Source organism: Eriocheir sinensis, chromosome 40 (assembly GCF_024679095.1).
Source record: "Eriocheir sinensis breed Jianghai 21 chromosome 40, ASM2467909v1, whole genome shotgun sequence".
In the NCBI taxonomy this organism is placed as follows: Eukaryota; Metazoa; Arthropoda; class Malacostraca; order Decapoda; family Varunidae; genus Eriocheir; species Eriocheir sinensis.
The window spans coordinates 5,186,674-5,203,550 of NC_066548.1; the positions used below are offsets into that span (position 1 = coordinate 5,186,674).

Here is a 16,877-nt window from a genome sequence, read left to right on the forward strand (position 1 = left end):
ATAAAAAAAAGCCCACTACTTACTGCTCCTGAATAGAGGTCAAAGGAGTGTCCAAAAAGAGAGGTCAATTAACTTACCTATTTACATTTTGACCACACACACACACACATACTCGCCTGTGGTCTTTATCCTCTACACCTGCGCATCCCACCTGTCTTACATTCCCCCCCCCCCCCCCCTCTCATATCTCTTCTTGAGGTCATTTTCATTTGCCAGTGTCATCTTCACAAACATCATTATTTTTTATCTTTGTTATTGTTGCTCCCTGCCTGTCCTCGGGAACGGCTCAATCACAAACATTCACTTTCCCTGTCAGAGAAAAATGTCATACCTGACCTTTGCCGTCCCTCATCCAGCCGGTCACTCACTCACCTGAATACAAGTAAGTTAGGTGGCTTGTGGGGCTTTACGATGCTGAGAGACTGGTGAGGATGCTAAACAGGGGACCATCTAAGTGTTCTAATATATGATAAGCGAAACGTACCAAGTGGAGAAAAAAATAACCACCTCAACAGTTTATTTTATCATTACTTATATACGATTAGGTCACTATTTTTTACAAGGAGCAGTGATTAGCGGGCCCTTTTTTCTTTTCTTTTTTGCCCTAGAGCCGCTTCCTTTACTATAAAATAAAATGGATAAATAATATAGTACCTTTTAATGTTCGTGTCTAAAGAGGGATCAATCTTCCCTGCCTTTGCTTTGCCTCTCAACGGTTCCCGAGTACCTGTGTTCCTTTCCTTGATTTTTTGTTCTCCAGATTCCCCAAATGTTTGTGTTCACGGAAGGCGAAGCTTTTCCCAGAGAGGAGGATGCGTTGTGTTTTTTCTTGCATTTACTTTCCTGCTAGTTTCCCATTATTTATTTTACACTGAAGTAGGAGAACACAAGGACGTGATTTCCATCCTCTCAAATGTCCTTCCCCTCTTTCTCCATCCTCCTCGGTCTCCTCCTCTTCTCCATCCTCCTCCGTCTCCTTTCCTCGACCTTCTGCCTGTTTACTTTTCTGCAGGACCGGGCTACCAGGTATTCCCTTGTCTTGTGGCGGCGGTCGTGCTGCAATATTTGACCACGTGAGAGACGGACGGCTGCTGAAGAAAGGCGGTGAGGGCTGCGTGAAGGGGTGTGGTAGGGGCTCTGCGGGGAGGATAAGGTGTGGTGGGGAGTGCGGTTCATTGGGGCTGTGTGGTGGGGTGGACGGTGCATTAGGGCTGTGTGGTGGTACTTTGTTGTGGGGGGTGTTGAAGACAGGCGGTGAGGGCTGTGTGAGGGGGTGTGGTAGGGGTACTTTGGGGGTGGAAGGTGTGATGGGGAGAGCTGTTGATTAGGACTGTGTGGTCGGGCTTTGTTGTGGTGGCTGTTGAAGATAGGCGGTGAGAGCTCTGTGAAGGGTGTGGTAGGGGGACCTCGGGGGTGGAAGGTGTGGTGGGGAAAGTGGTTGATTGGGGCTGTGTGGTAGGGCTTTGTTGTGGGGGCTGCTGAAGAAAGGCGGTGAGGGATGTGTGAGGGGGTGTGGTAGAGGCTGTGCGGGGGGAAAGGTGTGGTGGGGAGGGTGGTTGATTGGGGCTGTGTGGTGGTGCTTTGTTGTGGGGGCTGTTGAAGAAAGGCGGCGAGGGCTGGATGAAGGGTGTGGTAGGGGTACTTCGTGGGGAGAGGTGGGGTGGTGAGAGCAGTTGATGAGGCTCTGTGGTAGGGCTTTGTTGTGGGGGACTGCATGTGGAGTAAGAGCTGTGTGGTTGGGAGTATGTGGTGGGTTTTGTGCGGCGTGGAATGAGGTATTGTGGAAGAGAGAAGTAATGATTGGGGTTGTGTGATGGTGTGTGGGGCGAGTTGCATGTTTCCAATCTCTCTTCGGGTATGTGGTCCCTGAGTGAAGACGCTCGGCTGTCGCTTCGAAATTAACCGCGGAGTGTTCAGGAAATACTCTCATTGTTATTCCCAGTCCAAATTACTCTCGATGGATTTAGTTAAACCTCACCTTACCTAATCAAACCAAACCTGACCTAACCTAACCTAACCTAACCTGTCCTTACCTAACCTCAACTGACCTGACCTAACCTCACCTAATCTAACTTATCCTAACTTCACCTAACTTAACCAAACCAAACCTAACCTAACCTAACCTAACCTAACCTATTCTCTCCTCTCCTAATCTCAACTGACCCCATCTGACCTAACCTCACCTAACCTAACCTATCCTAACCTCACCTAACCTAATCTAACCTGACCTGACCTATTCAAGAGTGTGCGCTACGTACCGGTTCAGAGAAGGGAAACACTCGGGCGGGTTATGTGGTAGCGTCGTGTGAAAGGAAATGATTGAGTGTCCGAGATGCGTGGTGGAAACGTTTATAGTAGGAAAGAGTTATGTGGTATTTCCATTTTCATTTCCACCACGATTTAATTAAGTTTCATATATATTTTGTTGAGTAAGTTGACGGTTCAGATTGTAGTGCTAATTGGTGGTAGCTGCTGTGGTGATGGTGGTAAAAGACAGAGAACATATTGATGGTTGAACTCTTGTTGATGGTGATGTGGTGGTGGTGATGGTGGTGGTTGTGGTGATTGATGTGAGCATGGTGGTGATAGCGGTGGTCACCTAACCTAACCTAACCTCACCTAATCTAACCTATCCTAACCTCACCTAACCTAACCAAACCAAACCAAACCTGACCTAACCTGACCTGACCTGACCTGACCTGACCTATTCAACCAAACTAAACCTCACCAAACCAAACCTGACCTAACCAAACCAAACCTGACCTAACCAAACCTAACCTGACCTGACCTAACCTAACTTAACCTAACTTAACCTGACCTGACCTATTCAACTAAACTAAAAGAATAGGAAGAAAGGAAAGGAGAATATGGAGAGACACTAGAGAGGGAGCAGGAGGGATGAATTGAAGGAAATGAAAGTTTAATAAATAAGCAAGCAAAACAGACATGGAGAAAAGAAAATGGAAAAGAGGAAAAAACACGAAGTAAAAGAGAGAAAAAAGAAGAGACAAAAATCACTACAAAGGAGGAATGAAAAAAGGATGAAAGAAGGAACGAGGAGAGAATAGAGGAAAGGTGAGGACGTAAGAGAGGAGGAGGGAGAGAATGAAGGCGAAGCGAGGAGGAATAGGAGGAAAGGATACGTTTTCTTTGACCTTGAAGCCCTGAAAATGGCTCCTCACACACACACACACACACACACACACACACACACACACACACACACAGTCTCTCTCTCTCTCTCTCTCTCTCTCTCTCTCTCTCTCTCTCTCTCTCTCTCTCTCTCTCTCTCTCTCTCTCTCAAAACCTGTTGCTCACTTGCACATCTTCAGAACACGGTCTCTCTCTCTCCTCCTCCTCCTCCTCCTCCTCCTCCTCCTCCTCCTTACACAGCCACTATCACCACTTTCCCTCTCCACTGACCCCCACCTCCTCCTCCTCCTCCTCCGCCTCCTCCTCCTCCTCCTCCTCCTCTTCCTCGTCCTTCTTTTCCTCCTTCTCCTATACCTTTTTTTTTCTCTCTCTCCGCCTCTACAGCATGAAATATGAACTTAACCTTTTGGTCTTCCTATAACGAGTGTCCGGAACCTTCACCCTCGTTATTAAACACTCCTGTCTCTATCTTTTTCTCTTCCTCTTCCTCATCTTCTCCTCTTCCTCCTCCTGCAGTAGTACGTATTTCGTTGCATCAGTGGTAGAAAGCTCGTACGTACCGAATTGCTCTCCTCTGGTCTACCGGCATCGAATATTGACAGCACTAGAGCGGGGGACCTTGTAATCAGCCAATAAGTTTTCTGTTGCCTATCTTTCCGTGTTTCCATTTTCCTCCTCATCCTTCTCCTCCTCCTCTTATAGTCCTCCTTCAACTCTTGTCTCCATCTTCATCATGTTAGCCCATCAACGCTGTCGCTCATTTTCTATAATCCCTTTAAAGCACAAAACCATTTCCTTATTAGAACCTCAACGTAATTGTGTATGCGAATCCTCCTGTCTTACGATATGCTTATTGCTGGTCTTTCCTTTACAGCAGTGTTAGATCCTTCTTAATCGGGTTTTAATCTTCCTTGCGGTGTTCCTCCTAGTGTTGGATGGGCTGAGTATTGTTTTATTTATGTTTTATTTGTTTGTTTGTTGTACGTGTTATTAGTTTTGTGTGTTGTTTTCAATTTAAGTTATCTGGAATTGTCCCGAGGTATCTATTGTATATGTTTTTTTCATTACTGTATGCACGTTTTTTTTTTTCTGAATGGATCGTCTGCACTTTTTCACACTCAATATAAAAGAAAGAGCAGAAAAGATATAGAGAAACGAAATGATGTAGAAAGAGCAAAAACCGAAGGGATAGAGAAAGAAAAGGAGAGGACTGAGAAATGGAAAGAGCATAGAGAAGCGTGTAAGTATAAGTGAAAGAATAGAGAAATGAAGTAATGGAGAAAAAGAGATGAAGGGAAAGTATAGAGAAACGGATGACAGGATAGAGAAACGAATAAAGGATAGAGAAAGGATAAAAAAGATAAAGAACAGAGGTAGGATAGAGAAACGGATAGAGTATAGAAAAAGGGACAGAGAAAAGAAAGGGAGGATAAGGATAGACAAACGGATAGAGACAGACAGCGAATAGAAACGAAGGGACAGAGAAAAAGAAAAAAAGGAAAGGATAGAGAATAGAGAAACCGATAAAGGATAAAGAAAAGCAGAAAAACGAAGGGATAGAAAAAGACAGGAAGGGAATGGACGGACAAACAAAAAGAACATAGATAAAGAATAGAGAAACAGATGGTTGATAGAGAAAGTACCACGAAGGGATAGGAAAAAGAGATAGGAAGGGAAACAAGAGCGCTAAAATCTAAGTATCATTCCCATATGCCCCGCACCGTTCAACAAACACAGGGTCCCGCAACCGAACAACGCAAGCCTCATTACCATACGCCTCCGCCGATCCATTGTACGCCGAGGATGCTGCCGGGAGTCCTGGGATGGTCGAGGACGTTGTAGGGGAGGAGGAAGCGGGAGGGGGGAGGGAGGGAGGTAAAGGTCGTGCGTGTTGAGGGGTTCATTATGGGGGTCGTGCTGTGCTGGGTGCTTGCTGTTGTTGTCGTTGTTGTAGTTTTTCTTTGTCTTCATCTTCTTGTTCTTCTTTTCTTTATTCTTCGTGTTGTAGTCGGCCCCAGCCCGTCATGGCGCAGGCAAGTGTTTATAGTAGCGCCATCTTCTTTTGGCTCATGCTGCTCCTCGGAACTCCTTCTTGATTCACTTGGACGGTTTCCTCTAGAGTCCGGGTTGATGGGTGGTCTTCAGGACAGCATGTGGGTAGTTGAAAGCCACTCGGCGGTGACTGAAAAATCCGAGGTGGTAGCGTGGGGATTCGAACCGCGTCGTCCATCACGCGGTGAATGTGGGCCCAGCACGCTACCACTCAGCCACCGCCTACCTGGGGGGAGAAGGAGGGAGTGTGTGTGTGTGGGGGGGGGGGGGGTGTATGAAGCTGCTTATAAGGACGTGTTTTGCTCTCGAAACGTATATCCACTAAGCCATAGAGAGCTTTAGAGACGGAGTTGGTGGTGATGGTGATGGTGGTGGTGGTGGTGGTGGTTGTTGTTGGTGGTGGTAGTGGTGGTGCCGGTGAAGGAGAAGGAAAAGTAAAAGGTCTTGGTGATAGTAATAATGGTGATAATGATGATAATTAAAAAAAAATCAAGACAAATAAAGAGAAGAAGGAGAAGAAAAAGAAGAAAAAAAAAGTATAAAACGAAAATAAAAAGAAAGGAAAAAAATAACTAATAATACCAATAAGAAACAGAAAAACAACAAGAAAATAAAGTAAAAAAACAATAAAAAAAAAGATGAAGGAAGCAAGGTCCAAAGAAAACGAAGACCCACACCATAACACCAAGTCAGGTATTGCAGTACACTAACGAGGAGCAATAGGGAAGGAAGGACAGTGAGGTGTAAGATGTTAGCCCCACGATCACCTCCGCCATCTCTCAGGGTACAGCAGGATGAAGGTCGTGGAGTTCGGGCTGAAGAAGATCTGAGAAGGAGTGAAGGGAGTGTGAATCTTCTTACACAGCGCTTTTGATGAGGAAGGTTGCGAAGGGAGGGGAAAGGAAAGGAGGAAGAGGGGAAAACATAATTGACTTGCGGAAAATTATAATGGCGAGAAGTTTTGTTATGTAAGAAGTAAAGATGAAAAAAATATAGGTAAGGTTAGGAGGGGAGATGAGAGTAGAGGAGGAAGAGGAGTGAACGGAATTGACTCAGGGAAAGATATAAAGGCAGGAAATTCTGTTATGTAAGAAGTATAGACGTAAATATATTGGTAAGAAGAGATGAGTAAGGTTCAGAGGGGAAGGGAAGGGAAAGGACGAGGAGAAAACACAATTGACTCAAGGAACATTATAAAGGCAAGAAATTATGTTATGAAAAGAGTGAAGATGAACATATAGAGGTAAGGAAAGATTAAGGGTATGGAGAAGAGGTGAACGGAACTTTGTGTGAAGGAGGAGAAGGAGAGTGAAGTCAGTTTTAAAGGGGAAGGGAAAGTGCTGGGCAGGATATAGAAAGGGAGAGTGGAAGACCATGGAAAAGGGGAAATGTGAAAGGGTTTAAGGGCGAAGAAATGCGAGGGAAAAGAAAGGTTTGAGAGGCCAGAGACTGCTGAAGGAAAGGAGTAGAGAGTTAAGGGGCAACAGGAGGAGGAAGAGGAGGGGATACACTGGGCATTGGAGGCTCACCGCTATTGTTGGGCAGAGGTGAAAAGAGAAAGAGTGAATAGGTGCAAGGATTTATGTGAGCTTACCTGGATTTTCTCTCTCTCTCTCTCTCTCTCTCTCTCTCTCTCTCTCTCTCTCTCTCTCTCTCTCTCTCTCTCTCTCTCTCTCTCTCTCTCTCTCTCTCTCTCTCTCTCTCTCTCTCTCTCTCTCTCCTATTCTTTTCTTCTCCTCCTTCTCTCAGGGAGGCTCTGGGTAGCGAAGATTGATGCTCTGAGCCGCTGCGGAGCCTGGCTGTGGGCGTGGCCTGAGAAAGGAACTTGTCAGGGTCTAGAGGTGATGACGTCACAAGAGGAGGCGGGCTTTCAGGATTTCGGAGCACTGAAATGTTGTGTTCTTGCCAGATATTACCAAATTACCAGATAATATTTAGGAAAACTGAACGTACTATTGTGATCATGATACCTTGTTGCATATTATGAGCATAAATTAATTACCATAAGACAACACTTATGATAATAATAGAAGGAAAATGAAGTTGTGTACAAACATTCTTTTTTTTTTTTCTCGCCGTAACTTTCCTAGCTCAGCGTGCAACTAATTTTCAGTCACTTCTTCGATGTTGGTACACTTTTTTAATTCTTTTGGTGAATCAGGAGTATGAGGTCAGAATTACCAAGAAACTAAAACTACATCAAACTGGCGCCTAATCGTTCCTTCAGGAATAAGCAACTGGGCCTCATCTCTCCTGCCGGGAACAACGCTCACCCGTCACGGCGCCACTTAGCAGTAGTTTTACCTTAGCAATTCTGATCACCTACTTTATTCCTTATTGGTTCACGTTACACACACAAAATGTTAAAATCTGCGCAGATATGGATGTTAATAATAATTCCAGGGCTTAGAAACTTTAGAATTTACTTCCTTATAGGAGCTGAAATCCTACACATCTATCTGCCATTTTAGAAGTTAGTAATGAGAGGAATTTTTATATATGAATGATTTGCACGGGGATAAGCATGTTTTCACTCAGTCGAAGAGGGTAAAAAAGGAGAAAAAATAACGGGGCGATTAGATACAAATACTTCTCAAACAATTAATAGGAATCCTAGTGCTGCTCCAAAAGAAATTGTTGAACCTAGAGAGGATACGATGTTTCAAGGTGCATATGCGTGGCCTCGACATTTTAATTTGCATTCTCTAGGAAGGCGAAGGGTGTGAGGAGACTTAATCCATGTTTATAAATTAATGAAGGACTTTATTAAGGTGATGTCAATAAGCTTCCTTTCCTTCTTCGGTTTACCTCTCCTCCCTCAGTCCTTCATTTTCTCTTTACATTATATTTTTTCCTCTTTTTCACTCCAAGTAATATTTTTTTTTTACCCTCCATTCTTTTTCAATTCCCTACCACTTATCATCATACCTCTTTTTTTCTTATATTTCTCTTAACTTTTTTTTTTCCGTGCCGCCCATCCATCTTCTCCATACTTCCCCCTCTATTTTCCTACGCCTTTTATTTCCTTCCCTTATTGTATTCTTTCCTTCATAGATATCCTTCCACTTTTACTTTCTCTCTCTATTCGTTGAACCATTTCCGGGGGCACTGTTCCATAAGCTTATTACCAATATTGGAAGCTCCTCGCTTTTACGTCTAGCATTTTCTTCCTCCAGGCCTTTTCCCTTTTTCCTCCTTGTTCCTCCTCTCCGCTAAGCCATCCTCATAAGTCCGTCTCTCGTGATTCCCTCCTTCAAGCTTTCTTTCTCTTCCTCCTCTATACACGCCTTTATTATTTTTTTTTTGTTATTATTTCCTACTCTGTGGCCCTTCTCGTGAACTAGCTCTCTACTTTCCCTCTTTCATATTTTCCCATCCTATGACACTCCCTTTTTTTCCGTTCTACTTTCTTCAACTTTCTCTACTTTCCCGCTCTTTTCCTATCCCACCCTATGGGCCTCCCTTTTTTCCCTTCTACTTTCTTTAACTATCTTTTTTTTTCCCACTTAGTCTTTCCCACGTTGAGATTCTCCTGTATCGTCCCACTTTCTCCTCTATTTTCTATTGCTTCTTTTTTTCCACCTCAGACCAACTCTCTCGCCATTTATCCTATTCCTTTCTCAAGCTTTCATGCTTCTTACTTCCTTGATTCTTAGCAGATAATGTAATATTCATTTTTCCCACCTATATCTTTTTTTCACTCTCAGACCTTCCCGCATCTCCTTTCTCTCTTTTTTTCTCCATTTTTAGCTTTTTTTCTTTCTCCTACAGCCTGTCTTTATTGTCTTTTATCCCTCCCCTTCGTCCCTGCTTTATCTTACTTCCTTCTCTTCCCTTACACCCCATATCTATATTTTTCTCAGTCATCCCGTCATCCAGCTCCAATATGGGATTTATTCTGAATCTGGGTCGGAGTTTGCTCGGCACACATCTCACCCAACTGTACATGCTCCCTTGCACGCTGGTCGATGCACGAGTAACGCGGGAAACTGGATTAACTTGAACTCTGCTAACCTGAATATCACATATCGCCCTGTCCCCTGATGCAAGAAGTCTCATCCATCGTAGTAGGATCAGCATGTTATTACGTAAACTCACTATATGGTCAGTCAACAATGTAGACTATCGGGCTGTTTATAAAGCTAAAGAGACGCTGCGATGATATGAATAGATAGAAAGTTAACATCAGATTCTGTGTTTATGGAAGTTCTTGCCGTATAAAAAAGATCGACAGGTGTATTGATCATCGCAGCACGAAAAGTAAACAGGTGGCGTTGAGGGGCGGGAACACACGTGGCGCGGGCAACGAGTGGGGGACAACAAACCCAATTTATCGACAATCATCGCACGGATCGCAGCGTACTCCGCGGACCCGACATTCTGCCTCCCTTGACTCGTGTCCTCACCATTTAAACCGTTTGGTACGTGTCTTGTTAGTTAATGCCACTCAAAACAAAGCAAAACGGTCAAAACACAAGCGAAACGTCATACTCTACACCAATTTTGAAAACAATTATCTTTTGCCCGCCTAAACAACAGTATACTCTTCACCACTATGAAAAAACAACAAATATAATTGTACGCGAGATTCCCATTTATAACAACTATTATTTTTAAACGGATTGATGGTCAGTACCGCACGACGAACGTATTGAAAAGCTGTATTTGTTTTGCTTTGGTTTGTTTAGACTTTACCTGAGAGAGAGAGAGAGAGAGAGAGAGAGAGAGAGAGAGAGAGAGAGAGAGAGGTTCCAATTTATTTATTACGTTATATTACAAATTCTAAAGGTTGAAAAGAGGTTGAGGTGAACTATGCCTTTCACCTTATTATTTTTTTACTTCCCAGATCTTTTTAATTCCTCATTCTCTCTCCTTTAGCGTCGCCATTTCTTCTTATTCTGAACGCTTCCTTCTTCCTTCCTTCCTTCCTTCACCTTCTTCCCTTTTCCCAGCACTTCCCTTTTGATTCCCTTCCCTTTCATCCATACACTTACCTCTTCGTTCGGTTGTGTCCATTTTATTACATTTTTCGCTCCCTTTCCTCCCTCGTTGTATCCCTACTTTCCTCTCCTCTCCTTCATCCTCTTCACTCGCCCATTCATCCCACTAGCTTCCATTTTTAATTTTTATTCCTCCCCCTCCTTCTCCGAGTTCTTCTCTTTCCTTCCTTTTCAATTTCTTCCCCTTCCTTCTCCGATTTCTTCTTTTCTTTCCTTCCTTTTCAATTCGTTTCCCTTCCTTCTTCGGTTTCTTCTCCTCTTTCCTTCCCATTCAATTCCTTCCCCTTCCCTCTTTCTCTCTCCTTTCCATTCTCACTCTTTTTCCTGCTCTTACCTGTATGCCTGTTTCTTCCCCTTCCCTCCTCGGAAAGGTCACGAACCATAAGGTGAACGTGACTTACCTGATATTTTTGTGTGTGTTTACGTTCGTACCTTTTCTTTGTGATTCTCGGTCAGGACTATGATAGACGTTGTTAGTAAGAGGGAGCGAGTGTTCTTTATGTCTCTGAATATTCAATTTCCTCCTCGTTGCGTGGCTCTCTGACTGGAAATGAGTCGGTTGTGGCGCGGCGTAAGGCCCTGACCGACGCAGAAGAGAGTACGTTTGTTATTTGTTATATTCTGCAACATCCAAATGCCGTTTATATACAAAAGTTCTGTGCTGCCGAGATGCTGTGCCGCGAATTTTGTATTATTCTGAATTGTGTTAATGAAACAGAATGGAATATGAAAAAGTTCACAACAAGCTTGCGAAATATATATAAAGCCGTCATAGGAACACTTACATGATATTTTTTTTTCAGTCTGGTCAAGAATCTGTTCACGGTGGAAGCATGTATTCCTCACTTCAGATAGTAATGGAAGAAAAGAGGTCCATTCAGCCAGATCGTGACCAACATTACTCTATTTGCAAAAAAAACTATCACATTCGTACTTTGATTTTATTAAAGATACGGTGACAAAAAAAGATATGTGAATTCGTTAGAAGAAAAATGTGTTATGTACGTGAAAATATACCGGACTTAACAAAGCTAACAAGTATAGAATCAATGTATACGGTACTCAACTAAAACCGTGCCCCCAATATATACCAGCAAGACGTATGTTCCAGACCATAAACGGGAATCATTCACCGCACTCCGCCTTGTGTCATAACTTCTGAGTAAAGAGATGGAAGGTGCAGCATTTACGGTTAGAGTGCCCGCTGGCCGACCAGTGCCGCGACAGACACCCGAAGCAAGGGTTTTCAAGTACCGGTGAACTGATTAAGGAGATAACTCGTTCGCTTTAATTGCCTTTTCCACACATGATGTACCTCACACTTATTTGTAGGAGGTTACAGAGCTTCCCCTAACAAGTTTAATGAGTTTATGAAGTTTCATTTTGGGAACATCCACATTATTTTGCGGTGCTTAATAATTATGAATTTTACACCCATAATTTTGTCTATATTAATGCTAATACTATTGTGTGTGTGTGTGTGTGTGTGTGTGTGTGTGTGTGTGTGTGTGTGAAGAGGCAAACAGACAAAGAGTTAGACACACACACACACACACACACACACACACACACACACACACACACACACACACACACACACATAGGTGATATGCAGTAGTTTACCTTGTCATCAAAGAGAAGAAGAGCCTTGTAACCATTTCTCTGTTGGCCATCCCTCTTAACCTCTCTCTTCCTTTCGTGTATTCTTTTTTTTCTCTTATGTTCGTCGCCCTTTCTCATTTCACTGACATTGTTCTGTTATTTTCCCTTCCACTTGTTCCCTGGCCGTCATATCCGTCATAGAGTACTTGGAATGCACTTTTTTTTTAGTAAACACACACACACACACACACACACACACACACACACACACACACACACACACACACACACACTAATTAAATCACAACCCTTTCCCTTTCCCTTTTGTTATATTTGAATTCGACTTTCTTTTCTTTGTTTACTCATATAATTTCTACCGACTCACACGTTTATATATTTTCTTTTATTTATGTATCTCGTTCACGCGCTTCTTTGCTCTTCCTATTATTATCTTCCCTTCATGTAGGTTAGTTATATTGACCCACAGTCGCACGCTTGTTCCTTTTGGGGTTTTTTTCTGTTTATATTCATGTTTATTCTCTCTTTTTTTCTTGTCTTCACGCCGTCACAATTATTAAACTGTATTGACCCAAGCCACTGTTTTTTTTCTTCTTTTCTGTGTGTTATTTTCATGTTTTATCCTCGTTTCTTCTATACTTTATTTTCACTCCGTCATTTTCTTAACCTCCATTTCTCATTGATAGGTAATTTCCATTGTATCCCATCTCAGTAACGTCATAATGTATTTCTTTTATTTTCCTTTTCCCATTTATAGGTATTTTCTATTGTCTCCCATCTCAATAACGTCATAATGTATTTCTTTTATTTTCCTCTTTTTTCACTTATTCAATCACTTCATTTTCATTCATTTTCGCATCGTACTATCATCACTATCGTCATCATTATCGTACCTTTCCCACGTTTAAGTTTTTTTTTCTCCTTTTCCATCATTTTTTATAGTCTCCTTCTGGCACATCATCTTCGAGTGTCCTTATTCTGACTTCTCCGATGATGACGATGACGGTGATGAATGACGACAGTGTTAGTGATGATTGTGGTGATGGTGATGACGGAGGTGTCGGTGTGGGTAGCAGAAGGACGGATAGATGTGCGGTCAAGGTTATTTTCTTTAGCTTATTATTAAAACACCTACGCGCGTCCTTCCCTCCCTAATTCCTTTCCCTCCTTCCCTTCCCCTTCCTTCCCTTCTTCAAGTCCTTTCCTTCCCCTCCTGTATTTCGTCTCCTCCCTGGCCCTTCCCCTTCCTTCCCTTCATAGTTCCTTCCTTTCCTTCCCTCCTTAGCTCCTTTCCTTCCCTTCCCCTTCCTTTTCCTTCCCTTCTGTATCCCTCCTTTAAGTCCTTTTCTTCCCCTCCAGTATCCCTTCTCCTTCCTTGCCCTTCCCTTTCCCTCCGTAGCTCCTTCCTTCTCCTTCCTTCCTCTCTTCCTTCCTTCCTTTCTTTCTCCTTCATCTCTCCTTCAAGTCCTTTCCTTCCCCTCCAGTATCCCTTCTCCTTCCTTGCCCTTCCCTTTCCCTCCGTAGCTCCTTCCTTCTCCTTCCTACCTCTCTTCCTTCCTTCCTTTCTTTCTTCCTTCCTTCCTTCCTTCCTTCCTTCCTTTCTTCCTTTCTCCCTCATCTCTCCTTCAAGTCCTTTCCTTCCCCTCATGCACCTCCTTTCCTTCATTCCCCTTCCACTTCCTTTCTAGCTTCTTCTCTTCCTTCCCTTCCTACCCTTTCCCTCCCTTTCCCTTCCTTCCTTCCCTTCCCCCTCATCCTTCCGTCAAGTCCTGTCCTTCCCCTCCTGAACCCCCTTTCCCTCCGTCTTAGCTCCTTCCTTTCCTTCCCTTTCCTTTAATCTTTTTTTCCTCCTGTCTTCAAATCCTTTTTTCGGCCCCCTCCTGCAGTCACTTTCCTCCATTCCCCTTCCCCTTCCTCTCCTCCATATGATGTTCCCTTCTTCCTTTCACTAAAATTCCTAACCCCATTCCCTTCCCCTTCCATCCCCCTTCATCACTCTTTCAAGACCTTTCCTTCCCCTCTTGTACTCCCATCTCTCCCTTGCCCTTCACCTTTTTTCTCCTTTCTCTCCTTTATCATGTTCCTCCCTTCAACCTTTACCTGGAATTCCTTACCCTTCTCTTTTCTTCCAATCCCTTCCCATTCTCCTTCTTTACATATGTCCTTCTTCCCCTCCTCATCCTGTACTTTATTCGCGTTACTCCTCTCCTCCTCCTCCTCCTCCTCCTCCTCCTCTTCCCACCCCTTCCTTTCCCTCCCCTTCTTCTTCCTCTTCTCCGTATCTACACGTGTCCAGCTGTCCATCACGCTGCCTATCTTCCTAATCTTAATAGCTTCTTCTTTTTAATCTTGTCATCGTATGTTCTCCTCTGTGGGTGTTATGTCTGTGGTCATTGTCTTATATTGTCCTCTCTTTTGGCCGCTCAGTACTTTTGTTCTTGTGGGAGCAGCGATTAGCGGGGTTTTTTTTTTTTTTTTTTTTTTTTAGCTGCAAAAAAAAAATACTTTGCTCTTCGTTTTCTTGCGTTTTCCTCTAATTTTACTTTTTTTTTATCGTCGAGTTGTTTTTTCCCCATTTGATTTCGTTAATTTTCTATTTGGCTCTTTTTTTCTCTCTTCGTCAGCTTCACTTTCTATTAACTCTGTACTCATAATTATTTTTCTATTCTTCTTTAATCGCAGTTTTCTTTCTTACAACTGACTTTCTTTTATATTTATGAGACATGTTCATTTTCTTCTTTTTCTCACTACCCCTTTCTCTCCTTCCCTCTGTACATCTCTAATCTCCTCCTCATCGTCCTTTCATCGTCCTTCCATACCCTTCATCTCCCCCCCCCCCCTCCCCCCCTGTACATCCCTAACCATGACTGTCACTTTCTCTCCCTCACCTTCCTTCCCCACGTCCTCTAATCATCCCGTATAATCAGCCTCCCCTTGTCATTCATCCCTTACTTTCCATTTTTTTCATCCTTTCCACCTCTTTCAACACGACCACTCACTCACTCACTCCTCCACCTCCTCCTCCTCCTCCCTCGCCTCTTCCACACCTCAGCTATGACTCTCACTTTCACCCATTCACCTTCCTCCATCTCCCCTGTTTCTGCCGCCCGATCACCCTCCGGTCCTAGGTTTTGGGGTCAAGTTCTTCAAGTCCTGACGCTTTTTTCTCCTTTTTTGTTTGTTATGCGTTTTCTTTATGTTCCCAAGGCCGACGCGGGGGTGTGAGGCCGCCGAGTCACAGGGTCACTTAGGTAGAGGCTTTGTGAGGGTAAATTAGCTGTCAACCAGGTGTGTGGAAGGTGTTATTGGATGCCCAGGTAGTTGCTTCGGGTGGTGATTAGGCTGCCACTGTCCCCGATATTGGTGGTACCTTGCCTTACCTTACGCTACCTTACCTTGTTACTTCCTACCTGTGTTGTGTATATGTACTGCCGCCGCTACCTCTACCACTCTCTATGTTGCTGTCTGCGTCTCTGTATCAATCGCTGTTACAGGTGTTGGTTTGGTTGTTAGTGGTAATTGCTTCTCGCCATTCCGGTGTTCGTTTTCCTTTTTTTCTATGTTATTGTGTGCTTTTTTCCTTCTTTTTCGACTTCGACTACGTTTTCTTCTTTTAAATTATCTTCGTCTTCGTTCTCGTATTCTTCGTGGTCTTCTTTTTGTCTTTTCTTGTTGTAGTTTCTTTTTCTTTTCTTCCCCTTTTTCTTCTTCTTCTTCTTCTTCTTCTTTTGTCTTCTTCTTCTTCTTCTTCTTCTTCTTCTTCTTCTTCTTTTTTTTCTTCTTCTTCTTCTTCTTCTTCATCTTCATCTTCTTCTTCACCATACATATTTCTACCTCTGCCTCAACAGCCCTTTCTTCACTATTTCTTGTGTCACTCCTAAGCTCGTTCCTAAGGGCCGCAATTTACCCTATCACCTCCTCGACAGCATTGCCGTTCCTGCGCTTCCTCGCCACCCGCACAACCTTTCCCATTATAATTATGTACAAACAAAAAAAAAAGCTATTTGAAACTATTATCTCTACCGTAACTTTAACAAACGACACACACTTCCAATTTTTCCTTAACCATCTTCCGTCTCTACTTTCTCGTCACAACTTCTTTCACTTCAAAATTATGTGTAGAAAAGAAGAATTTGAACATTATTATTTTTTCCTAATTTCAGCTAAAACCATCAAAGCCGATTTATTATCCTCTTCATCTTTCCCCTCCTAGCCTTCCTTTATTTTGCAGTCACTAATTCCAGTAACACAACCGCTATACTAAAAGCTCTCCTCTTCTTCCTCTGTATCATCATCTTTTTCTTCTCCCTCCTATACTTCCTCAACCATCACAACCAGCACTCCTCACAACACCATTAACCTCCATCACCATCAGCACATTTTAAACAACTACAACATTATCCGTTTTTAATACCAAGACCATCCTCATTATCATCCTACCACTACCACCGCCACCACCACCACCAACAACAACAACAAAACCACCACCACCACCACCACCACCAACAACAACAACAACAACAACAACAACAGCAACACTGCCACTACTACCTTGACAGAATCACAATATAAAAAAGATTACTCAGGAGATTTATTACTTTATACAATTTTCGCTGTAACGTTGCCACAAAGAAGAATGACCACGCGTTTTTTTTTTTTTGGTTTTTTACTAACATTCACCCACTACCACCACAACCACTCTCACCACTATCACCACCACTACCACCACTACTACCACGACAACCACCCTCACCACTACCACAACGACCACTACCACCACAACCACTACCACCACAACCACCCTCACCACTATCACAACCATCACCACCAACACCAACACCACCATTAGCATTACCAATATTCAGAACCAATATTCATTACATATTCACCCTCGCCGATACCGCCACGAACCTTATCACAACTCAGACTTTAGGGAGGGCGGAGAAGGGACGAGGATACGAGACAAGGCCACTCACCCACTCAGGAACACAAACAGACAGTCAACTCAGCCATATAGTCAGTCAACCAGTCACCCACACCGCCAGTCAGCCA

The 16,877-nt window shown here is 43.3% G+C and overlaps 1 protein-coding gene across 1 annotated transcript in view; it reads right to left on the bottom strand.

Moving 5' to 3' along the window:
- Window positions 1-1,205: 1,205 nt before the first annotated feature.
- LOC127009422 (uncharacterized) overlaps window positions 1,206-16,877 on the bottom strand; it is a 45,112-nt gene continuing 29,440 nt past the window's right edge. Inside the window, exons 2-3 of the mRNA XM_050882516.1 lie at window positions 5,973-6,031; window positions 1,206-1,710 (exon numbers count right to left, since the gene is read on the bottom strand). Coding sequence (XP_050738473.1) covers window positions 1,206-1,710; window positions 5,973-6,031 — 564 coding nt within the window. The remainder of the gene's footprint in view (window positions 1,711-5,972; window positions 6,032-16,877) is intronic.